Genomic DNA, 27341 nt, shown 5'->3' with positions numbered 1-27341 from the left:
TGCATTACAGATTTCAAAAACGAATTAACTTCTTTTAGCATTACAGCTCCTAAACAAGAAGTCGATGAAACATTCGAATTTAATGTGGTAACACTATTGCCCAGTGACAAGGCTGTTATTTCTAGAGCAACGTATACATTTCTCAATGGCTCCCATGGTAAGTATAGTGCCAGGACTAGGACAGGAAGGACAGGAAGTCATAACAAAGCACCTCATGCAAAATTTAAGTCAAATCGGACGAGAATTGCTCCCTCTAAAGGCTCAAGAAGTCAAGACCCAAGATCGGTTTATATGACAGATATATCAAAACATAAACCGATTTGAACAAAACTAAGCGCAGTTGTTGAAAGTGACACCAAAACACCACGTGCAAAATTTCAGTCAAATCGGACGAGAATAGCGCCCTCTAGAGGCTTAAGAAATTAAGACCCCAGATCGGCTTATATGGCAGCTATATCAGGTTATGGACCGATTTGAACCATCCTCAGCACAGTTGTAGGAAGTCGTAATAAAACACCTCATGCAAAATTTCATTCCAATCGGATGCGAATTGCGCCCCCTAGAGGCTCAAGAAGTCAAGACGCAAGATCGGTTTATATGGCAGCTATATCAAAACATGGACCGATTTGGCTCATTTACAATCCCAACCGACCTTCACCGCGATTTAAGGTTTTGCGGCCATAAAAGGCCGTAAAAGGATATATATATTTTTTTTTTTTTTTTTTAATGTCTTAATGTCAAAACTGGTGTCATTCGTTTCGCATACGGCGATGCCGAGGTAGTGGTTCCCAACTTTCTTCATTTTCTTTATCTGCTCGGTTGAGCAAAACTTTTTGGGATTTGAAACCATCCATTTCGTCCTATCTCCATTTACTGCCAGACCCATTTTCACTGACTCTCTTTCGATTCTTTCATAGCCAGCAGTTACTACTTCCGGTGACCGACCTATGATATCGATGTCGTCGGCATAGGCGAGTAGCATGTGTTCTCCTGTGATTAGTGTGCCATATCTATTCACATCTGCATCTCGCATAATCTTTTCCAGCCGGATATTAAAGAGATCACACGATAGGCTGTCTCATTGTCTGAAACCTCGATTGGTGAAAAAGGGTTCGGAGAGATTCTTTCCTATTCTTACTGAGGAACGCGTATCAGCAAGTGTCATCCTGCAGAGTTTTATTGAGTTTGCAGGGATTCCAAACTCAGACATGACTTGAAATACCTTTGAACGTAAAGGAGTATCGAAGGCGGCTTTGTAGTCAACAAAGAGATGGTAGATGTTGATTTGTCCTTCTCGGGTCTTTTCCAGGATTTGGCGCAGTGTGAATATCGGGAACAGAGTGGATTTACCAGGTCTAAAGCCGCATTGATAGGGCCCAATTATCTCATTGACTTTAGGTTTTAATCTTTCACACAGTACGTTCGAGAGTATCTTGCATGCGATGGGGAGGAGAATTATTCCTCTTTAGTTGGCACATTCCGTCTTGTCTCCTTTATTGTGTAGGGAACAAAATGTGCTGAAGTTCCAATCATTGGGTATGCTTTCCTCTTGCCAGATTACGCAGATAAGCTGAGGCATACGCCTTCTCAACGTGTCGCATCCGGCCTTAAACAGTTCAACGGGTAACACGTCGGCTCCTGCTGCCTTGTTGTTCTTTAGTCGGATAACTGCTACTTGGACCTCATTCTGACAAGAAGGTGAACATTCTATACCATCATCATTGATTGGTTCTGCGGTATCCTCTTCGCCGCCAACGTCGGACACTAGCAGTTGGCTAAAATGTTCTTTCCATATCCTCAGCATGTTATCTGTGTCAGTTACCATATTTTCTTTTTTGTCTCTGTAGGAGGATGTGCCACCAGGCCACGGAGGCCACCGTAGCGCAGAGGTTAGCATGTCCGCCTATGACGCTGAACGCCTGGGTTCGAATCCTGGCGAGACCATCAGAAAAAATTGTTGAGCGGTGGTTTTCCCCTCCTAATGCTGGCAACGTTTGTGAGGTACTCTGCCATGTAAAACTTCTCTCCAAAGAAGTGTCGCACTGCGGCACGCCGTTCGGATTCGGCTATAAAAAGGAGGCCCCTTATCATTGAGCTTAAACTTGAATCGGACTGTACTCATTGATTTGTGAGAAGTTTGCCCCTGTTCCTTAGTGGAATGTTCATGGGCAAAATTTGCATTTGCAGGAGGATGTGCCTGCACCAAAGCCATCGGTTTGATGTTTAATTCTTTGGTAGAATTTCCGGACATCATTCTGACTCCTGTACATCTTAATTCGCTCACACTCACGTCTTTCCATTTCCTTTTTCTATCTGCGAAATAGACGTTTCTCCTCTCTCCCGATACCACTCCATCATCTGGCGCGTTGCTACTGATTGCAGGGTTGCTCTATATGCCGCATTCTTGGCTTCAGTAGCATCTCGACACTCTTGGTCGTACCATGGGTTTCTTGGAGGAGGCTTCCGGTACCCAAGTATGGATTTCGCGGCATTTTCCATGGAGTGGGCAGTAGTTTGCTACTGCGCCATTATATCATCGGAACAAGGAGTGCTTTCATCAAGCAGTTGGGTAGGTCGAGTGGAGTATGCCGCTGGCATCTGTTCCAGGTGCAGATCCGCAAATTATGGTCCCTTTTCGTTTGCGTGGGTCAACAACGTTGGGGGAGGGATCCGTTTTTATACCCTCCACCATTGGATGGGGGTATCCTAATTTCGTCATTCTGTTTGTAACTACTCTAAACATTCGTCTGAGACCCCATGAAGTGCATATATTCTTGATCATGACATGTCCGCCCGTCTGTCCATCCGTCCGTTCGTCTGTCTGTCGAAAGCACGCTTACTTTCGAAGGAGTAAAGCTAGCCGTTTGAAATTTTGCACAAATGCTTCTTATTAGTGTAGGTCGGTTGGGATTGTATATGGGCCATATCGGTCCATATTTTGATATAGCTGTCATATAAACCGATTTTGGGTCTTGACTTCTTGAGCCCCTACAGGGCGCAATTCTTTACCGATTTGAATGAATTTTTGCACAAAGTATTTTGTTATGGTATCCAACAACTGTGCCAAGTATGGTTCAAATCAGCTCGTAACCTGATATAGCTGTCATATAACCAGATCTGGGGACTTGACTTCTTGAGCTTCTAGAGGGCGCAATTACTATTCGATTTGGCTGAAATATTACATGACGTATTTTATTTTTACTTTCAACAACTGTGTCATATAAGGTTCAAATCGGTCCATAACCTGATATAGCTGCCATATAAACCGATCTGGGATCGTGACTTCTTGAGCCTCTAAAGGTCGCAATTATTATCTCATGACCATAGCCTGATATAGCTCCCTTATAAATCGATCTCTCTATTTTACTTCTTGAGCCCCCAAAGGTCTCAATTCGTCTTCAAATTTGCTAACATTTTACACAGGTCTCCAGCATATAATTTAATTGTGCTCCAAACCGGACCATATCTTGAGGTCGCTCTAATAGCAGAGCAAATCTTTTCTTATATCCTTTTTTGCCTAAGAAGAGATTTACACTCAATTTGAGAATGATTTCTTTCAACATTTTCAGCTTGTGGCGGAATATTTAAAACTCTGTACGGTACCATTAAGAGTCCCAATTGGCCCAGTTCATATGCAGCCGATTTGGAGTGTATCTGGACTATAACAGCTCCACTTGGTTCCAAAATAGAACTCCAGGTACAAAATTTCACTCTAGAGCCAGATTGTGCAGGTGATGTACTGGAGATCAGGTAGGCTTTTATTTTTCGCAGTTGACATCCATGATTTCTTTTAATTTTCTTTTTTCTCCCATTAGAAATGGTCAATATTCCCACTCGCCCCTAATAGGACGCTATTGCTATGATCGAATTCCTTCGCGCATAACTTCATTTGGCAATAGTTTATATTTGAAATTCACTTCGGACAGTTCGGTTCAGGCAAAGGGTTTCCACCTTACTTGGCAACAAACGCAGACAGGATGCGGTGGAAAGCTAACTTCCTATAAGGGATCCATTCATACACCACACACGAATGACATGGTAAGCAATGAAAATCCCGAAGCCAGCATCATCGTATGCGATTGGCTGATAAATGTTGCCCAAGGTTCATCTATTCAAGTGAAAGTTAGCTCATCCTCGGATAGCACAAAGTTTTGTCGCAGCAATCGACTTCAAATATATGATGGTCCTACCACTATGCAACCTTTAATGCATTTCCCTTGTTTGGCTGATGTGAAGGCCTCCCAATTGCAATCATCATCTTCCTCCAATCAGATTTTAATCATCTACAAACTCGACAACTATACACTGGATGGGCCCGAGTTTGTGCTGGACTATGAGACGAATTGCAATATGAGCTTGAATAACTTGCAAGGTATCATCGAATCCCCCAATTTCCCAGAACCCTACCCCGAGCTGTTGAACTGTCAGTGGGCCATAAACGCTGGATCGAATAATAAAATCCAATTGGAATTTTCCCACTTTAGCTTGGAACTCCCAGCGAATGAGGCAAATGAGTGCTCTTATGATTATGTGGAGGTCCTAGATAAGCAAGACACAAATCTTCTGAAGACATATCGCCTTTGTTCTCAAATGCCGGAGCCCATAACCACTGTGGGCAATCATTTGATTCTGCGCTTCGTCACCGATTATTCTAACAGCAAGGAAGGCTTCCGTGCCGAATATTTGCGTTTGGGCTGTGGCGAGGTATTGACAAGGCAGTCGGGCTATCTTAAATCTCCCAATTATCCCTACAGCGCCGACATGGAATGTGAGTGGTACATAGAAGTGCCGGCAGGCCGGCAAATAGTCTTTACCCTTCTCGAATTTCAAATGGATACCGACCAGCTCTATTGTGACATGAATGAAATGACCATTAAGGATGCCAAGAACTCCCCAACAACGCTTTTATTGCAGTGTCTCACCCTGAAATCTCCCTATGTAGTGACATCGACCACCAATCACCTGTACATTTATTACAAGAGTAAGCCTTCCACAAATCGCAAATTTTTCGCAGCTCGATACAGCACCAAGGAGGCCACTTGTGGGGGCGAAATAAGATCCCATTACACACACATCGCCTCGCCCCATTATCCACACAATAGCACGCAAGTGCAAAACTGCCTTTGGGAGGTGACGGTGCCGGACGCCCTCAGCATTTTGGTTTACTTCAAAGACTTAACATTGGCCTCGCAAGGCGATTGTGCAAAGAATTCCTTCAACATAACCGAATATAAAGGCGCCGCATTCATTAAGAGCCAAACAATTTGCAATTCCCACGATCGCCTATTCTTGCTGAGGGGCAATAAAATTACAATTCAATACCAAATACAGGCATCACAACTGGGAAGTCGTTTCTCGTTGATACTCTCACACTTATGCGGTGGCAAAATTGAAGATGATTCAGGCATAATAGGTACTGCGGGGCAATATTGCTCCTGGACCTTCTCTGTGCCGGAAGGTAAGTCTTGACGCTGATTTTACAACTGGTACATGGTGTTGATTTTTGCAAAATCTAGGCTCCGTCATAAGCATAAATATATTGGAATGGGATTGTCACTGTCCCACAAATACTTCATGTGATCATCGAGGCTTAGGGGTGAGTATAACGAAGTTAGTGATAATAGGTAAAAGCGAAATAACCCAAAAAAAAAAATAAACCCCAAAGCGAAGAATGCAATAACCCCTAATGAAATGATCCCCAATATAGTGAATAAAATAAACCCCAAATATTGGGTTCCCAAAAAGTAATTGCGGATTTTTTAAAAGAAAGTAAATGCATTTTTAATAAAACTTAGAATGAACTTTAATCAAATATACTTTTTTTACACTTTTTTTCTAAAGCAAGCTAAAAGTTACAGCTGATAACTGACAGAAGAAAGAATGCAATTACAGAGTCACAAGCTGTGAAAAAATTTGTCAACGCCGACTATATGAAAAATCCGCAATTACTTTTCGGGCAACCTAAAAAATGAACTAAAGCCTAATGTTTTGGATATATGAGAGCTATAACTAAATCTGAACCGATTTTGATGATTCGCACATATGGTAAAATCAGTAACAAAACTGTCCGTGCCAAATTTTGTGCAGATCGGTTGAAAATTGTAGCTACTACGGCCATTTAAGTGCAAATCGGGCGATACATATATATGGGAGCTATATCTAAATCTGAACCGATTTTGATGAAATCTAGCAGATATGTTAAGATCGGTAACGAAACAGTCCTTGCCCAATTTCGTGCAGATCGGTTGAAAATTGTAGCTACTACTGTCAATTAAGTGCAAATCGGGCGATACATATATATGGAAGCTATACCTAAATCTGAAGTGATTTTGATGAACTTTTGTAAATATCTTTAGATCGGTAACAAAATAATACGTGCCAAATTTTGTGTAAATCGATTGAAAATTGTAGCTACTACGGCCATTTAAGTGCAAATCGGGTGCTATTTAAGTACATGGCAGCTATATCTAAATCTGAACCGATTTTTATGGAACTTTGCACACATATGAGAATATTGAATAAAACGCTCCATACCAAGTTTTGTAAGGATGTGACCAAAATTGTGGCTACTACAGATTTAAAAGGGCATATCGGATGAATGATATACATGGGAGCTATATATAAATCTGATCCGATTATGATGAAATTTTGCACACATATTAGGACACCACAAAAAGCACTTCGTGCCAAATTTTATAAAGATCGGACCAAAATTTTGGCTTCTACAGCCTGAACAGGCCATATCGGATGGAAAATATATATGGGAGCCATATCTAAATCTGAACCGATTTAAAAGAAATTTTGCACACATATTGGTACGTACCACGAAACATTTCATGTCAAATTTGGTAGAGATCGCACTAAAATTGCGGCTCTTACAGTTTTAAAAGTGCATATCGGATGAAAGATATATATGGGAGATATATCTAAATCTGGAGCGATTTCAATGAAATTTTGCAATTTGGGACATCCAACAAGACAGACGGACATAGCCAAATCGAAACAGGAAGTGATTCCAAGCCGATCCGTATACTTATCGATTGGTCTAGCTCTTCTCCTTCTTAGCGTTGCAAACAAATGCACAAATCTATAATGCCCTGTATCACAGTGGTGAAATCAGTGAAATCGGATTATAAATGTGCCTGGTATGGGGCCAAGACTTAAAATCGAGATATTGGTCTATATGGCGGCATCATCCGGACCGATTTGGGCCAAGTTTCAGAGGAGCCGAAGGTTCTAACACAACTCACTGTCCGATATTTCAGCAAAATCAGATAATAAATGTGGCTTTTATGGGCTTAAAACCCTAAATCGGTGTATCGGTCTACATGGGGGCTATATCCGATTTAGCCCATCTTCGAACTTACCCTGGTTATGAACAAAAAAAGATTCTGTGCAAAGTTTCAGCTTAATATCACTCTGTCCCAAATTTCATCCAAATCGGATAATAAATGTTGCTTTGATGAGCCTAAGACCCTGAATCGGACGATCGGTCTATATGGCAGCTATATCCAAATCTGAACCAATCTGTTAGGCAATTTGACATCCTTCGTCAATTTGGCTCAGATCGGTTCAGATTTGAATATAGCTGCCATTTAGGGTCTTAGGCCCATAAAAGCCGCACTCATTGTCCTTTGTCGCCGAAATTTGTGACAGTGAGTTGTGTAAGGCCCTTCGACATACTTCCTCATATTGGCCCAAATCGGTCCAGATTTGAATATAACTGCCATATAGAGCGATCTCTCGATTTATGGTTTTGAGCCTATAAAAGGCGCATTTATTGTCCGATGTCGCCCAAATTTTAATCAGCAAGTTGTGTTAGGTCCTTCGACATTCTTCTTTAATTTGGCCCAGATCGGTCCAGATTTGGTTATAGCTGCCATATAGACCAATCTCTCTATTTATGGTTTTGAGCCTATAAGAGGCGCATTTAATGTCCGATGTCGCCGAAATTTGGGACAGTGAGTTGTGTTAGGTCCTCCAATATTCTTCTTCAATTTGGCCCAGATCGACCTAGATCTGAATATATCTGCCATATAGACCGATCTCTCGATTTAAGGTTATGGACCAATAAAAGGCGCATTTAATGTCCGATGTCGCCGAAATTTGAATCAGCGACTTGTGTTGGGCCCTTCGACATTCGTCTTTAATTTGGACCAGATCGGTTCAGATCTGAATATAGGTGCCATATAGACCGATCTCTCGATTTAAGGTTATGGGCCAATAAAAGACGCATTTATTGTCCGATGTCGCCGAAATTTGGGACAGTGAGTTGTGTTAGGTGCTTCGACATTCTTCTTTAATTTGGCCCAGATCGGTCCAGATTTGGTTATAGCTGTCATATAGACGAATCCGACGATTTCCAGATTGGTTATAGCTGCCATTTAGACCGATCTCTCGATTTAAGGTTTTGGGAAAATAAAAGACGCATTTATTGTCCGATGTCGCCGAAATTTGGGACAGTGAATTGTGTTAGGCTCTTCAACATTCGTTTTCAATTTGGCTCAGATCGGTCCAGATCTGAATATAGCTGCCATATAGGCCGATCTCTAGATTTAAGGTTTTGGGCCAATGAAAGGCGCACTTATTGTCCGATGTCGCCGAAATTTGAATCAGCGACTTGTGTTGGGCCCTTCGACATCCTTCTTCAATTTGGCTTAGATCGATCCAGATTTGGATATAGCTGCTATATAGACCGATCTCTCGATTTATGGTTTTGGGGCCATAAAAGACGCATTTATTGTCCGATTTTGCCGGAATTTGAGACAGTGAGTTGCGTTAGGCTCTTCGGCGTCCTTCGTCAAGCATTTATTGTCCGATTTCGCCGAGATTTGGGACAGTTCGTTGTGTTAGGCTTTTCGACATCAATGTCGCATATGGTTTGTCGTAACTTTTGGCGTGTGCAATAATTTCATTTATTTTTCCAGCTTTAAATGAGAAATCCTTCTAATTATCTTTTATGCTTTTAATCATCTGCATTCTTCTTTTCAACCTTTAGTATTTGAAAGATTACAATAATACCAGATTTCGCAGCGAAGAGGCAACCTTCATGTGCGAGTTACCTCAAACAAATTTGGTTTTTGAAACGTCTTCTTTGAAACTGTTCACGAACCATGTTAGTTTTAAGGCCACCTATTCAACAATTCAACATTCATGTGGAGGAACGCTGAGAATCGGTCGTGGAACCCTGGTATCACCTAACTATCCTGCTTCCTATCCATCAAATGTAGAGTGTACCTGGATAATAACGGCAACACTGGGAAATCTCCTCGAACTGGAGTTCGAAGAGCTGGATATGCCAAAAAGTGAACACTGCAACGAAGATTTCCTAGAGTTGAGAACGGTGTCTAACAGAAATTTGTTGGGTGTATTTTGTGGCAATCAGCTACCTGATGATGTATTGACATCACCTGATTCGTTTTGGATACGTTTCCAAAGTTCAGAGGCCAGCACTGGCAAAGGTTTCAAGTTGAAATGGAGATATGGTAAGTAAAGTGCAATTTTTACCCATTATCAGAATACTCGGTTTGTTAGCCCCCATGTGGACCAAATGATTAATACCAAGACCAAAGCTAATCTATGGATTTTAAAGCCAACTTTTATAGTAACACACTATATGAGTTTGGAATTGATTAAAAAAGTTCCTCAATATTAAAGATTTGTTCACAATTATTTAGGAAATGTGTCATCAATAACAATTTATTCGATACCCCCCACCATAGGATGGGGGTATACTAATTTCGTCCTTCCATTCGTAACACCTCGAAATATTCGTCTAAGACCCCATAAAGTATATATATTCTTGGTCGTCATAACATTTTAAGTCATTCTAGCCATGTCCGTCCGTCGGTCCGTCCATCTTTCGAAAGCACGCTTGCTTTCGAAGGAGTAAAGCTAGGCGCTTCAAATTTTGCACAAATACTACTTTTCAGTGTAGGTCGGTTGGGATTATAGATGGGCCATATCGGTCAATGTTTTGATATAGCTGTCATATAAACCGATCTTGAATCTTGACTTCTTGAGCCACTAGAGGTCGCAATTCATATCCGAATTTTGGCATAAGGTATTTTGTTATGACTTCCAACAAATATGCTAAGTATGGTTCAAATCGGTCCATAACCTGATGCAAATGCAAATTTGCCCATGAATATTCCATTAAGGAACTGGGCAAACATCTCACAAATCAATGAGTGCTGTCCCATTAAATTTTTATCTCAATGATAAGGACCTCCTTTTTATAGCCGAGTCCAAACGGCTTGCCGCAGAACGACACCTCTTTGGGGAGAAGTTTTTACATGGCAAAGTACCTTACAAATATCGCCAGCATTAGGAGGGGAAAAATTTTCTGATGTTTCTGCCAGGATTCGAACCCAGGCGTTCGGTGGCCTCCGATATAGCTGTCATATTAACCGATCTTAGATCTTCACTTCTTGAACCACCAGAGGGCCCAAATCTAATTCGATTTGGGTGAAATTTTGCATGAGGGGTTTTGTTATAACTTCCAACAACTGTGTTAAGTATGGCGCTTAAATCGACGAATAACCTGATATAGCTGTTGCATAAACCGATCTGGGATCTTGACTTCTTACCCCTGTAGAGGGCGCTATTCTTATCCAGTTTGACAAAAATTTAGCATGAAGTGTTTCGTTATGACTACCAACACCTGTGCTAGGTAAGGTTAGCTTGAAAAGAGGGTGCGGATATTAATTCGCCCCATGCCATTATAGACATACACCAAAGCCAGTTATCGGTTTGTTGTGCGCTCTAAAAACTAAAAAGTATCCTCGAAAAAGAAAATTTTAAGTTACGACTTCCGTGCTATTTACAAAATTCTTAATTGTTTTCAATACCACTCCCCTATGTTGGTTCATGTCTGGTATTGTGTCACCACGTAAGTACCGGCGTCTTTTTGCAGCGAAAGGCTGCCAATGACAAAGAAAATCCTCTGGTCTTCACCGCCAAATCGTCTGGCCTTTCATTTCCCCTTACTCCGTTATGGCCCGACAACCAAACGATGCGGGTTTTGCCATCCTCAGAGAAGGCGTTAATCTCCTTCTAACACTGCAAGACTGTTTGTGACCTTACCGTCCTGGTTGTTATTGCCCTTATGGCAATTTCATTGTCGGTAAAGATGTTCACACTCGACGTCCTCGCGTTAGCACCACACTATTTCACGCATTCCGTGATCGCCCGGATCTCCGCCTGCAGGACCGTATTATGGTCAGGCAGTCCAAAACAAATCTCAGTCCCTGGGTTCTCAATGTAGAACCCCAGGCTCACTCTGTCCTCTAGCTTTGTTCCATCCATGTAACATGATCTTCCAGATGGTCATACTAGGGTTCCGTCAATCCAAGACTGTGCAACTGGCCGCAGTGCCTCACACTCGACTTCAAGGTTCATCTCAGGTATCCGATCGGAAACCTCTTCCCTTCCTTCCAAGTTTCCTATCGTCCACTCGATTATACCGCGATGGTATGAGCTGCTCTCCCATACTCAATCCATTCTCCCATCGCCTTAAGTCTCATAGTCTCACACTTAATCTGTATGTCCATGGGTTGGATATCTAGAATAGTCTTAAGTGCCCTAGTGAGCGTGGTCCTCATCGCTCCGCCTATGTCACAATTTCTCTGAACCTGTTGTATGGTCCTTATGTTGCACTTTTCTCCATAGCAGTCCACCAAACTACTGAGGCGTAAGTAAGTATTGATCTAATCACGCTCCTGTAGAGCCAATGGACTATCCTCGGATTGAGGCCCCATTTCGAACCTACGGTCCGCCTACATAGTGCCCAACATTTGTGAGCCTCCTCAGTACGCTCCTGAATGTGACTCTTCCAATTCAGTTTCCTGTCCAAGATCACGCCTAAGTGACAAGTGACCTTGTTAGATATTGAAATTGTCTTATTGAGGAAACGTGGTGCGTGGCCCACCACCGTGGTCACCTTCGTCTTCCTCGTCACTCCTAAATATTTGACGTGGTCAGATATCGCAATCGTTGTGTTGAGGAAAGGTGGTGCATCAAATTGGCTCGCCTTCGTCTTCATCGTGAACAGGCATATATCCCCAGGGTCTAGCTCAGACATATGCCATATGCAAGACCCTTTCGGCCTTTCTGCATAGCTGGTTCAGATGCTTACCCCTAAGAAGAGCTATAACATCGTCTGCATAGCAGACGGGTTCATATCACTCCTCAGTCAGCATCCGTAATAGGTTATTTATGGTGGTCACCCAAGGAGAGGGAATAAAATGCTTTTCGTTAAGTTCGAATATGGGCTATAGCCCCCATATAGACCGATCCGCCGATTTAGGGTTTCAGGCCAATAAAAGCCACATTTATTATCCGATTATGCTGAAATTTGGGACAGTGCGTTACGTCGCCATCCTTCGTCAATTTGATTCAGATCGGTCCAGAGTTGGATATAGCTGCCATATAGACCGATCCTCCGATTTAGGGTCTAAGGCCCATAAATGCTACATTTATTATCCGACTGAAATTTGGAACAGTGAGATGTGTTAGGACCCTCAACATCCTTCGTCAATTTGGCCCTGATCGGATCAGATTTGAATATAGCTGCCATATAGACCGATCTCTCTATTTAACGTTTTGGGCCCATAAAAAGCGCATTTATTGGCTGATGTTGCCTAAATTTTGGACAGAGAGTTAAGTTAAGCCCCTTCACATATTTCTGCAATTTGGTCCAGATCGATTAAGATTTGCTGCCATATAGACCGATCTCTCGATTTAAAGTCTTGGCCTCAAAAAAGGCGCATTTATAATCCGATTTAACTGAAATTTGACACAGTGACGTATGTTAGGCTTTTCGACATCCATGTTGTATTTTTACTTGTTAAATGTTGCGAATCTCCCCGATCATCCATCCTATAAGAGCTCAAGAAGTCATATAGGGAGATCGGTTTATATGATAGCTATATCAGGTTATATACCGATTTGGACCGTATTTGGCACAGTTGTGGGAAGTCATAACAGAACACTACAAATGCAAATTTTCAGCCTATTCGGATAAAAATTGCGGCTGGTAAGGGCTCAGAAGTCAAACGGGAGATCGCTTTATATGGGAGCCTGATCCAAATCTGAACCGACGTGGCTCTTTGCAATCCCCAACGAAGATAGCGTTCGACCGCTATCGGGATTTCAATAGAGGGACGCATGGACATGGTTAGATCGACTCCGAATGCCTAGTCGATAGAGAATATATATGCTATAGGGGGTCGCAAAACAATATTTCGAGGTGTTACAAACGGAGTTACTAGATGAGTATACCGCCGCTCCTATGGTGATGGGTATAACTAGCCATGTCCGTCCGTCTGTCTGTCTGTAGAAAGCAATCTAACTTTCGTAAGAGTAAGGCTAGGCGGTTGAAATTTTGCATGAATACTTCCTATTGGGTTGCCCAAAAAGTAATTGCGGATTTTTTAAAAGAAAGTAAATGCATTTTTAATAAAACTTAGAAATCTAAAGCAAGCTAAAAGTAACAGCTAATAACTGACAGAAGAAAGAATGCAATTACAGAGTCACAAGCTGTGAAAAAATTTGTCAACGCCGACTATATGAAAAATCCGCAATTACTTTTTGGGCAGCCCAATAGTTATGTAGGCCGGTTGGGATTGTAATTGGGTCATATCCGTCCGTATAAAGATATAGCTCTCATATAAACCGATCTCCCGATTATATTAATTCAGTGTCTACAGAGCGCAGTTCTTATCCGATTTGGTTGAAATTAAGTACTATAAATTTGACTATGACTAACATAGGTGTCAAATATGGTCCGCATTGGTCAAAAATCTGATATATCCCCTATGTAAACCGATCTCCCGAATTAACTTCTTAAGCCTCTAGAGGACGTAATTCTTTCCCGATTTGGTTGAAATTTTGCACAATGGCATCTTTTAGGGTCTCCAACATCCAAGCTTAGTCTGGCCCGAATCGGAATCAGCTCCATTATCCTTTGTGTGCCTATAAAGATATGCTTGGCAAAGAACTTGACAAATGCGATCTACTGTAGAGGGTATATAAGATTCGGCCCTGCCGAACTTAGCAATCTGTTACATGTATGTTCCAATTGAAAAAATATAGCTCATTGCTCATTTCACGGCTTTTCAGCACACCTCAACGAAATTACCAACAGGACTTTTGGTACTATAGTGTCCCCACCAAATGCACTCCTCCGTGCTGAAGAAGAACCTTTTGCTTGGCGTATCATTGTCGATAGAGAAAAATTCGTAGAACTGCATGTTGAGCACTATTTGGAAGGTTTAAAGGTATAAAAAAAAATAAATAAATTATTCAACATCATTTTCTGTCATTTTCTTGTTCCTCTACAGCTGCACGATGGTTTCGACGAGACTGCCTTACCTGTTCAGATAGCCTCGTCACCTTGGCGTTTTGTCTCCAGTTCAAATGTTATTTATCTTCGAACAGTTCCCGCTAAACCAGGCTACTTTATGCTAAAATGGAATGTCAGCGATTCAAAGCCCATAGATGCCAACACAACCACTTCCAAATGTCATGTTGAGAAAAAAGTCGATTCTCATGGCAGAATATGGATCAAATCTCCCAATTATCCAAATGGTTACGAGCCAAATCTCGCATGTGAATGGATTTATCAGCCAGCAAATCCAAACGAGCATGTGGTTTGCGAAATAAGGCATGTGAATTTGGAAGTAAGCGATGGATGTTCATCCGACTATTTGAAGGTGTCCACCTCCACTGACATGATGCATTGGCATGAAGTGCAAAGACATTGCGATGTGCCCAAGCCTACCATAATTGTCATCGATTTCAATGACCAACATCCCCCACAATCACCGTACCTTTTAGTTCATGGCACTCCAGCACTTAAGCTGGACTTTGTTTCAGATGAAAGGCTTAATGGAAAAGGGTTTTCGGCTAGCGTTTACACAAAATGCGGTTCCAATCTCACACAGCCCGTGGGATTTATCAAGATACCCAAAATTATGGTTGACGAAGAGTGTTTGTGGCACATAACGGCCAAACCAGGAAGACGAATACTGTTGCAATTGAACTTTGCACCCCAAACAACATTGGGTCAATGCGACGAGTATGCCCTTATATATGATGGCCTCGATGAACACGCTGCCTACTTGGGGCCAGGAAAAATCTGCTATCCCTCGAATGTAACAGAATATCGATTGAATTCGACCACCAATTATGTGACGATTAAATACCAATTGAAATGGTCGCCAATGTTGTTGGGTAGATGGAATCTCACCTATCGAGAATACTCGGATTGTAATGAGGAGTACCGTTTGATCCCCGAAGCATCCGTTATTAATGTGACATCACCGAATTATCCCAATGTCCCTCAACCCCACACCGAATGTGAGTGGAGAGTTATGGCTCCTGCGGGTGAGCTGATACAGATCAAATTCATCGAGCGCTTTGACATGAATGCCAAATTTTGTGATAAGGAATTTGTGGAGCTGATTGATGGTGCCACATTGTTGGGCAGAAAACTGGGAAAATTTTGTCACAGACCAGATACTCTCACCACAACTCAGAATTTGCTGTACATGCGCTATTTGACAGAAACCAGTGAGCCTCGAATGGGTTTCAAGGCCGAAATATCCATCCTGAAGTGTGGGGGTTCTTACACCAGCCTGAGCGGATCTATAATGTCTCCTGGCTATCCGCAGACGGGTGCTTATCCCTCAAACAGCCAATGTGACTATGTGATCTCGTTACCTAGTCAAAAAAAGATTCGTCTAATCGTTAGGGATATTCATCTGCCATTTGATGCCAAGCTTATCAAAACACAGGATTACTTAGAGGTTTTGCCTGTCCCCGACGAAGAAAGCGAACAGCAGTCAAGCGCCATTTATATCTATGGCAACGCCACCAAGGGCACTCAATTCGATTTGAGTGTCAGTAAGGCCGTAGTACGTTTTCATACCTTTGCCAAAACCATGGCTTATAAAGGTTTTGCATTGACCTACAATCACCAAAGTGGATCATGTAGTCAGAATGTTGAAGGAACTTCGGGCCACTTAACCATGCACCTTTTCGGTTGGGTCTTCTATTCGCCCTTTTGTCGTTGGAGAATCACAGTGCCCAAAGGTTTGAGGGTTAGTTTGGAATTTTTGAATATGGACGAGTGGACGAACTCAAATGAAAAATGGTAAGTAACACAAGTGCGATATGCCTTACTTATTTAGTTTCTTATGAACAATCCAAGAAGGAACAGGGAATACTTCTCTCATATCAATGAGTGCAGCCTCGTATTTTATACCGTCCGAACGATGTGCCGTATAGCGACACCACTTGGCAGAGAAGTTTCAACAAGGCAGGATACCTCACAACCAGAGGAGTCCACCGTAGCGCAGAGGTTAGCACGTCCGCCTATGATGCTGAACGCCTGGGTTCGAATCATGGCGAGACCATCAGAAAAAATTTTCAGCGGTGGTTTTCCCCTTCTAATGCTGGCAACATTTGTGAGGTACTGTCCAATGTAAAACTTCTCTCCAAAGAGGTATCGCACTGCGACATGCCGTTCGGACTCGGCTATAAAAGGGAGGTCCCTTATCATTGAGCTTTAACTTGAATCGGACTGCACTCATTGATATGTGAAAAGTTTGCCCCTGTTCCTTAGTGGAACCATATTTGGGTCAGTTGTCGAGAAGCTTTAAACTACTGACTCTTTGAAATTTCAGTGAAATCGGACAAAAATAAAGCATTTATGGGCATTAGACCCTTTATCGGTAGATCGGTCTATATAATTAGCAGCTAGATCCAAATATGGTCCGACTTGGCCCGTTCAAGAACTTAACCAGCGTGCATCAAAAATACTTATCTGTGCCAAATTTCAGCTCAATATTTCAATTTTTGAATGCTGTAGAGTGATTATAACAGACGGACGGACAGACACACGGACATCGTTAAATCGTTTTAGAATTTTGCGACGATCCGAAACTTTCTAGGGTCGGAAATTGATATTTCGATATGTTGCAAACGGAATGACTAACTAAATGAATATACCCCCTATCCTAAGGGGGTGGAAATAGAAAACATAGACTCGATAGACCAAAGGACTTGCTCCAGAGCACAACATGCAAAATTTCAATCAAATCGGACAAAAATTGCGGTCTATAAGGGCTAAAGAAGTCAAATCTTGAGATCGGTTTATATGGGAGCTATACCCGATATGGCCCATTTGCAATCCCCAGCGACCTACATCAGTAAGCAGCATCTGTGGAAAATTTGTGCAAGCGGCTAGCTTCACCCTTTCGACTGCTATCGTGATTTCGACAGAGGGACGAACGGACGGACATAGCTAGATCGACTCAGAATGTCGAGACGATCAAGAAATTATATGCTTTATGGGGTCGTAGATCACTATTTCGGGGTGTTACAAACGGAATGACAGTGGCTTTCGAGTATTTTTCGCTTTTTATACCCTCCACCATTGGATGGGGGTATACTAATTTCGTCAATCCGTTTGTAACACATCGAAATATGGATCTGAGACTCAACAAAGAATATGCATTCTTGGTCGTCTTGACATTCTAATTCCGTAGCTAAACCGATCTCGAATCTAGACTTCTTGAACCGCTATAGGGCGCATTGATTATCCACTAATTTGGCTGAAATTTTGCATAAAGTAGTTTGTTTTGCCTTCTAACAACTGTGCTTAGTATGGTCTAAATCGGTTCGATACCTGATGTAGCTCCCATATAAACTGATATCCCGATTATATTTCTTGAGCCTCTAGAGGGCGCAATTCCTATCCCATTTGGCTGAAGTTTTACACAATGGCTTTACCTATGACCTTAAATATACGTGTTTAATGTGGTCGGAATCGGTTCATAACCTAATATAGCTCTCCCGATTTTATTTCTTGAACTGAAATTTTGCACAATGACTCCCACTTTGGCGCTAATCAGTTCATAGCTTGTTATTACTCCAATAGCAAAGCAATTCTTATCCATTATCCTTTATCTGTTTTTAAAGGGATATCGGGCTTAGAACTTGATGCAATCCATGGCCCGACTGAACTTAGCACACTTAAAATATTTCGGATACGTCTGCAGAATCAAACAGCAAGCGTGGTAGCGTGCTTTTTGTAATATGAAAAAAATATCCCCAAAAGTTGTACACGAATAAATTCGTATTGATAGCACTTTTCCTAAATAATTGTGCACGCTTTATTGAGATTTATGATGTTTTTCGACGTTGATCGCTATAAGTTACAGCATTGCAGTACTGAAGTAATTTTTTATCTCAAGTGATGATATGGCCACTGCAAGATTACGTGTGACATGGCATCAACACTATCGTAAAGGGCTGGGTATCGCTGATTTAAAATATGGCGCTGGGCTTGATAAAAAAGTTTGGAGAGCGTTAACAGCTGCCTAATGGCAGCTAAATGGCAGCTAAATGGCAGCTGTGAACGCTCTCCAAACGTTTTCATCAAGCCCAGCGCCATATTTTAAATCAGCGATACGCAGCCCTTTACGTTGGTGTTGATGCCATGTCACACATAATCTTACACCATGCATGGCACAGTTGTTCAAAGTTGCGACGAAATGAGTCGTGCAAAATTTCAGTCAAATCGGATAAGAATTGCCCACTCTAGAGGCTCAAGAAGTCAAGACCCAAGATCGGTTTATATGGCAACTATATCAGGTTATAAACCGATTTAAACCATACTTAGCATAGTTGTTGGAAATGATACCAAAACACCATGTGCAAAATTTCAGATAAGAAGTGCGCCGGGTAAGGCTCAAGAAGTCAGGACCCCAGATCGGTTTATATGGCAGCTATATTAAAACATGGACCGATATGGCCCATTTACAATCCCAACCGACCTACACCTATAAGAAATATTTGTGCAAAATTTTAAGCGGCTAGCTTTATTCCTTCGAAGTTAGCGTGCTTTCGACAGAGAGACTGACGGACAGACGGACGGACGGACATGGCTAGATCGACATGAAATGTCATGACGATCAAGAATATATATACTTTATGGGGTCAGAGACGAATATTTCGGGGAGTTACAAACAGAATGACGAAATTAGTATACCCCCATCCTATGGTGTAGGGTATACAAAATATGATTGTATATATTTGAACAAGTGTATCAATTTCTTTCCAGGTCACCTCAATTCGCCATATACAATGATCATGCAATGCTATCACGCATCACTTCTTTCAATGCCAGAAGCTACAATCAAAGCTCAAGCATATTGTCAAGCGACAATACCATGCTGGTGCGCGTATACGCCCCAGGCGGGCTGACAACGGTTAAAACCCTAAGAGCCCGCTACCATTCGGATCAATTTTCAAATTGTCCGCCAAATATCAACAAAGATGATCGAGAAGGAAGTGTGGATATACAAGAGTGGAGGCCAGAATTCAGCGCAGTCTATTATTGCCGCTCAAAAGCGGTGCCAAATGATGGCGAAACTCTGGTGTTTAACATAAGCAACTTTCAGACAATTCACCGTAACACATCTTCCCAAATATATCCTCCATTGAGTTTTGAGGACGAATACCTGTCCATGATATACAAGGAAAATTTTACTCACAAATTGGTGCCGCTGATGCACAGCTCGGCTTGGTGGAAAATCTATCAGACAGAAGATGTGCGTGTACACCAGTTAACCATGACCTACAAACGTCATTCTTGCGGAGGCCAATTTGTGCTGGACGACGACTTTTTCGAAGCGGAGCTACCGCCAATTACTGATCTTAACTATGGCCCCATTGTGTGCATTTGGTCTCTGGTTAAGCCCTATGCTTCATTACACCTTCATTCGGCATATCACCTTTCGGGAAATTTCACCTTTAGTGACGGCTGCGAACGTGAGTTTTTAATGATTAAGGGCAACGAATGGGAGAGTAGTCCAGTCATAACATTATGCAGAGACAGTGCAGAGACACTCGACAATTATGTCATCGGCCATGCGCTCACGTTAATCGTTTACCAATCGGCCAACTACAGCTCTGATCTGACCCAATTCTCGATGGGAGTTCAGAAGGCCATCACATGTGGAAGTGAGACAAGCGTGACCCACACACACAGCAGGGTGCAGATAGAAAAAGAAACCTACAGAAATAACATGGAATGCGTTTGGATCTTCAATACAGTGCCCGGATTCTATCTGCAGCTGAGCTTTAAGGGCCGCTTCTTCATAGAGACTTCGCCAAATTGCACCAATGATTATTTGGAGATTCAACATGAGGACAATGGCCTCTGGATTGCCGATGCTCGTTATTGTGGTAGAGATATTCCGCCTGCCTACAACTCATCGACATCTCGAGTGCAGGTTGTGTTCCGCACCAATGAAGCCATTAGGGCCGATGGCTTTTCCCTTCTGGTGCGAAAGCACTGTTTTGTGGTGCTCAATGTAGGCTCAGAAATGCAGAGCATTGCCACTCCCCAGATATTTGGCCATGGCATACGGCAATTCCAGTGCGACTACATATTCCAGTCGAACAACAGTCAAAGGCTGATTAGCGTGCGGGCGAAAAACCAAATGGTCAGCTCGTACATACGCTACGACCATTGCCGCTATGGTTTCACTGTTTACAAGCGCAATGAACTCGGAGCCGAGCTTGAAGGTGGCAAAAAGCATTGTGAAGATGAATTCGAAGAGAGATCCTTCAAATACCTCAGGCTACATTTTGACTCGCACATTCTATTCAGCTATACCCTCGAATATGGCTACGACAGCTGTGGGGGCAACATCACAACTTCGCCCGCCAACATACGACCCCTGAAACATGAGTCCTTGGAGCTATATGCCAATAATATGAACTGCATTTGGCAAGTGACGGCGCCGCCTGATCGTTCCATTGCCATACGTTTCGAATATTTTGATACCGAGGCGATATATGATCATGTCTCCATATATGAGGGTAATGCCATCAATGCGGACAAACTTGTGAAGAAACTTTCCGGAAATCTAACCACTGACTCGCCACCCATTGTGTTTGTGGATAACCGCCAGGCTGTTATAAACTCCATTTCCGACTTCTCCAATTCGGCCAAGGGATTCCGAGCCACTGTTCTTTTCATCACCAATTGCAATGAGCGCATTTCGCTGACACACGAAAATTCTCCCGTTCACTTGGCGCGAAGTTTCAAGGTGCAAGCCGGTGAAGAGTATGTGTGTTTCTATCGCTTGAGTGCCCCCAAAGGCAATCGCATACGCATGAACTTGAAAAGTCTCCAAATCAACAATGACACCGCAAGCTGTGCTCGAGGACCTCTCGATGCCTGCAACACTTTGGAAATTCTGGATAGTGCTGCCCTGGGCCAAGCGTCCATGGGTAAATTTCGCAATGCAACAACAGGTGTTACTCGCGTAAGTGCCTATGCCGATGCCATTGTCAAATTCGCAGCCAGTCAAGTGGGCCAGTTTAGTTTCGAAATCATCCTAACCATGGAGGCCACAGATTGTGGTTCTAATACGGAAATTCAATTGGGCGACACTGAGGTACTTGAATGTTAACATGAAAATGTCTTTGGATAAAGCTAAGAAATGCCTTAACATTTTAGAGATTTGTCCTAACCAATGCACGAAGCAACAACTCGGCCACCTATAGTCCTCACGTCCATTGCATTTGGAAATTTAAGCAGGACCATTCAGTCCAAGTGCACTTCAATTTTGTTGACCTGCAAAATGCCTCACAAGTTACGGGTAAATGCTTGGACTACCTGTTGATTAAAGGCCATTATGTGAGTTTTTTTTTTTGTTTATGGCAGCTGTAAGTTGAAACGAATGCAAAATTTTTAAATCTTTGCCTTTCAGAATTCTTATGAGCTTTGTGGCCGTATCACAAACTATACCGTCACAACCGATCCCATTACACTGGAGACCTTCGAAATTATCTTTCATAGTGATGAGAGCATAGAAGGAAGAGGATTTGAGGCAATAATTGGAAGAGCCGATAGTAAGTATTTGTCGATGAAGATGTGTACCCTGGAGGACCTCGAGAGTAGGTTAACATCGGCTCTGCAAAGTTTATTTGGGTTTATCTGTCGGGCGACCTTCGAACAGCTCTTAGAAAAAAAACCAACTACCAAATCTTATATGTAACAAGTAAAAAGGCGTTAAGTTCGGCCGAATCCACCACCTCGGGTGTATATGTAAACCACCTTTCATCAAAATCCGGTAAAAATTGCATAACTCATGTCCCATAGCAGTTATATCGAAATATGATCCGATTTGGACCAAATACTAATAAGTACAAGTCATTGTTCAAATCCAAATCTGGACCGATCTGAGCCAAATTGACGACAAATATCGAGGGGGCCAAACCCAACTTAATGTCCCAAATTTCTGCGACATCGGACAACAAATTCGTCTTTTATGGGCCTAAAACCTTAAATCGAGAGAGCTATATTCAAATCTGAACCGGTCAGGGCCAAATAGAAGAAAGATGTCGAAGGGCCTAACACAACTCACTGGCACAAATTTCAGCAAAATCAGTCAATAAATGCGCCTTTTATGGGCCTAAAACATTAAATCGAGACATTAAACAATGTCGAAGAGTCTAACACAACTCACTGTCCTAAATTTCAGCAAAATCGAATAATAAATGCGCCTTTTATGGGCCTAAAACATTAAATCGAGAGATCGGTCTATATGGCAGCTATATCCAAATCTTGACCGATCTGGGCCAAATTGACGAAAGATGTCGAAGGGCTCAACAAAACTCACTGTCCTAAATTTCAGCAAAATTGGATAATAAATGTGACTTTTAGTGGCCTATGACCCTAAATCGGAGGATCGGTCTTTATGGCAACTGTATCCAATTCTGAACCGATCTGGGCCAAATTGACGAAGGATATCGAAGGGCCTTACACAACTCACTGTCCCAAATTTCAGCAAAATTGGATAATAAATGTGGCTTTTTTGGCCTAAGACACTAAATCGCAGGATCGGTCTATATGGGGGCTATATCAGGATATAGGGGGGAGGCGTCCCCTCCCCTTACCAAAATTTTCAGAAACGCCAGATCTCAGAGACAGATGGTGCGACTCAGCAAAATTTTGTGTGCTCTCTTATGGTACGCCAAAAAAAAATTGTTATCCAAATTTCGGATGGGGTACCCAGGGGTGCCGCCCCACCCTCAAAATCTACCAAGTATATATTTTGACCAATCCCGACAATATGGGACTCATATGAAAGGTATTTAGGATAAGAAAACGTATCATATATCCAATTGTCGGACCAAGTGTTAGGGGGACCACCCCAACCCCCAAAACACCTCTAAATCGGACATATTTACCGACCATGACAATATGGGACTCGAATGAAAGGTATTTGCGAATGGAATATGAATCTGATATCCAAATGTGGGATCAAGTTTCCAAGCCGGTCATGTTTGCCAACTTTGGAAATATAGGGCTCAAATTAAAGGTATTTGTGAGTAGACCACGTATCTGATATCAAAATTAGGGACCAACTGTCTAGGGGACGTCCCACCACCATAATAACCCCCAAAATAGGACATATATGCTCACCAAAGCAATTTGGGTCTTAAAGAGAGTGGAACTGCATATTTATAGTTTTTAGGGCCAATACCCCAAACCGGGAGTACCCCTTTCCCAAAATACCCCACAAACAGCAATTTTTTACTGACCATCGCAATATGGGGCTCAAATGAAGATATTTGGCAGTAGAATACGAATTTGATATTCAAATGTAGGACCATGTGTTTAAGGGCATCACCCCTTCCCCAAAACACCCCCCAAAGGGTAAAAATTTTTCGACCATGCCAATATGTGGCTCAAATGAAAGGTATTTGAGATTAGAAAACGAATTTGATAACCTTTAACCATGTGTTTGGGCGACCTCATCGTGTAAACTTCCATAAACCAATGGCAATAAGGGTTTAAATAAATCGTATATGAAAAAAGAACACGATACTGATATATTTCAGGGCCACGTGTCTGGGGGACCACCTCACCCCCGAAAACACCCCTTAATAAGATATCATGAGAATATCGGGCTGAAATTAAGGATTTTAAGAATGGAGTACACCTTACATCCAAACTTAAATTCGTAAACCAATAAAGATCAAATGGGATTTTTTTTGCCCATGAGCAGGTTAAGTTCGAAGATGGGCTATATCGGACTATATCTTGATATAGCCCCCATATAGACCGATCCGCCGATTAAGGGTCTTAGGCCCATAAAAACTACATTTACTATTCGACTTTGCTGAAATTTAGGACAGTGGATTACGTTAGGCCACTCGACATCCTTCGTTAATTCGGCCCATATCGGTCCAGATTTAGATATAGCTGACATATAGACCGATATCTAGACTTAAGGTTTTGGGGCCATAAAAGGGCTTTTACTGTCCGATGTCGTCGAAATTTGGGGCAGTGAGTTGTGTTAGGCTCTTCGACAGTTTTCTGCAACTTGGTCCAAATCGGTCCAGATTTGGATATAGCTGCCTTATAGACCGATAGCACGATTTGAAGTCTTGCCCCATAAAAGGCGCATTTTTAATCCGATTTCACTGAAATTTGACACAGTGACTCATGTTAGGCTTTTCGACATCAATGTCAAATCGGTTTATTATACCCTCCACCATAGGATGAGGGTATACTAATTTCTTCACTCTGTTTGTAACACCTCGAAAAATGCTTCTCAGACCCCATGAAGATTATATATTCTTGATCGTCATGTCGTGTTAAGTGGATCTAGCCATGTCCGTCCGTCCGTCTGTCCGTCCGTCGAAAGCACGCTAACTTTCGAAGGAGTAAAGCTAGCCGCTTAAAATTTTGCACAAATACTTTCTATTAGTGTAGGTCGGTTGGGATTGTAAATGGGTCAAATCGGTCCATGTTTTGATATAGCTGTCATATAAACCGATCTTGGATCTTGACTTCTTGAGCCTCTAGAGGGCTTAAATCTCGTCTGATTTGACCGAAATTTTGTACATGGTGTTTTGGTATCACTTCCAACAACTGCGCTACGTATGGTACAAATCGATCCATGTTTTGATATAGCTGCCATATAAACCGATCTTGGGTATTGACTTCTTGAGCCTCTAGAGGGCGCAAATCTCATCCGATTTGACCGAAATTTGGTACATGGTGTTTTGGTATCACTTTCAACAACTGTACTAATTATGATTCAAATCGGTTCATAATCTGGTATGGCTGTCATATAAACCGATCTTGGATCTTGATTTCTTGAGCCAATAGAACGCGCAATTCTTATCCGATTTGGCTGAAATTTTCCATGAAGTGTTTTGTTATGACTTCCAACAACTGTGCTAAGTATGGCGCAAATCGGTATATAACCTAATATAACTGCCATATAAACCGATCTTGGGTCTTGACTTCTTGAGCCTCTAGAGGGCGCAATACTCATCCGATCTGGCTTAAATTTTGTTCAACGGGTTCTCTCAAGACCTTCAACATACGTATCTAATATGGTCTGAATCGATCAATAGCTTGATACAGCTCCCATATAAACATATCTCCCGATTTTGCTTCTTAAGGCCCCACAAGGCGCAATTCTTATCCGAATGAACTGAAATATTACACAATGAATTCTACAATCTTCTGCATTCATTTATGGTCCGAATCGGACTATAACTTGATATAGCTCCAATAGCATAACAGTTCTTATTCAATATTCTTTGTTTGCCTAAAAAGAGATATCGCGCATAGAACTAGACAAATGCGATCCACGGTGGAGGGTATTGGTTTGCCCAAAAAGTAATTGCGGATTTTTTAAAAGAAAGTAAATGCATTTTAATAAGACTTAGAATGAACTTTAATCAAATATACTTTTTTACACTTTTTTCTAAAGCAAGCTAAAGGTAACAGCTGATAACTGGCAGAAGAAAGAATGCAATTACAGAGTCACAAGCTGTGAAAAAATTTGTCAACGCCGACTATTTGAAAAATCCGCAATTACTTTTTGGGCAACCCAATATATAAGATTCGACCTGGCCGAACTTAGCACGCTCTTACTTGTTTTTAGATATAAACCGACCGATATAAAAAGACCAATATTTTCTTATACACAATTGAACAATGACTTGTACTTATTAGTATTTGGTCCAAATCGGAACATATTTCGATATAGCTGCTATGGGGTATAAGGTATAAATTTTTCACCGGATTTTGACGAAAGGTGGTTAATATATACACCCGAGGTGGTGGGTATCCAAAGTTCGGCCCGGCCGAACTTAACGCCTTTTTACTTGTTCGAATTGCTATGCAATATTTACTCACATACATACACTTATTAATTTTTTTCAGACTGTAATCGTACATACACAGCTCTAAATGGACGCATTTCATACAACAACAAAGAATGGAAGAGCGAACAATGTAATGACACTATCGCAGTTCCTGAAAAATACAATTTGAATTTTTATTTCGAGCTATTCAGTTTTCTTAATTTCGATTGCAATAAACTACATTTCAGAGTAAGTAAATTAACAGAAAATCCTACCTTATAAATAGGGTGGTATTATATTCTTTACTCTTCTCTTAGTTAAGCGAACTCAAGACCAATAAAACGATTTATGAACGATGTCACAATGGCTATGAAAGTGTTGCTGTATTCACCACTACAAATGCTGTGCGTATTGAAGTTTCTGAGTTTTCTTTGATACCAATTTTTTACACATCAAGTGAGCGCAACATGACGCCCGGCTGTGGAGGAACATTTCCATCCACTGATGGAATCATAGCCAGTCCACATTACGAAAATGATCGCAACTATTCAGAATGTCGTTGGATTATAATGGTGCCTTCACCAAATGTGATAAAGCTTAGATTTGATTGTAAGTAAATGCTAAGAAAGATGAATTTCTATGTCAAAACAAATAACGATTTAATTGATCATTTCAAAAATTATGGGCATTAATCAATGAATTCGTTGCAAGAAGACTTATATATGTCTTCTAAAAGAATGAATATGATAAATCATATCGAGAAAGAAGGCTTTCGTAGGTGTTAATTTCAAGCAATCCAAAACAATTCACCGACTAATTACGTTTTTGCAGTATTCATAAAATATATCTCTTCCTACTTAGACATCTGCCTTAATTGATTTTCATGATTTTTGACTTACTCTTGATTTGTATTGAATAATTTCAGCTTTCAATATGGGTCCCACAACCAATTGTCATTTGGATAATGTGAAAATATTCGATATTATGCCGGATGGCTCAGAGAAATTACTTAAAACCCTCTGCGGTCCAGACATTCCCGATGGAATTACTTCAACATCAAGCCAGTTGGCAATTATCTCTAAAAAGTCTCCGAACTTTGATGGTACAGATTGGAGTCTCACTTACAAAATGAGTGCAGCTTAATGGAA

The 27341-nt window shown here is 41.6% G+C and overlaps 1 protein-coding gene across 1 annotated transcript in view; it reads left to right on the top strand.

Moving 5' to 3' along the window:
- The window catches only part of LOC106094330 (cubilin homolog), a 37823-nt gene extending 10482 nt beyond the window's left edge, over window positions 1-27341 (top strand). Inside the window, exons 10-22 of the mRNA XM_013261538.2 lie at window positions 39-157; window positions 3570-3750; window positions 3816-5458; window positions 5517-5596; window positions 8999-9485; window positions 14122-14279; window positions 14343-16156; window positions 19130-21476; window positions 21539-21718; window positions 21792-21933; window positions 26273-26442; window positions 26511-26802; window positions 27119-27341. Of these exons, the coding sequence (XP_013116992.2) occupies window positions 39-157; window positions 3570-3750; window positions 3816-5458; window positions 5517-5596; window positions 8999-9485; window positions 14122-14279; window positions 14343-16156; window positions 19130-21476; window positions 21539-21718; window positions 21792-21933; window positions 26273-26442; window positions 26511-26802; window positions 27119-27336 (7831 nt within the window). The 3' untranslated portion in view covers window positions 27337-27341. The remainder of the gene's footprint in view (window positions 1-38; window positions 158-3569; window positions 3751-3815; window positions 5459-5516; window positions 5597-8998; window positions 9486-14121; window positions 14280-14342; window positions 16157-19129; window positions 21477-21538; window positions 21719-21791; window positions 21934-26272; window positions 26443-26510; window positions 26803-27118) is intronic.

Source organism: Stomoxys calcitrans, chromosome 1 (assembly GCF_963082655.1).
Source record: "Stomoxys calcitrans chromosome 1, idStoCalc2.1, whole genome shotgun sequence".
Taxonomy (NCBI): Eukaryota; Metazoa; Arthropoda; class Insecta; order Diptera; family Muscidae; genus Stomoxys; species Stomoxys calcitrans.
Note: the sequence above shows the minus strand (reverse complement) of the source record. Positions and strands in the feature narration are given on the sequence as shown.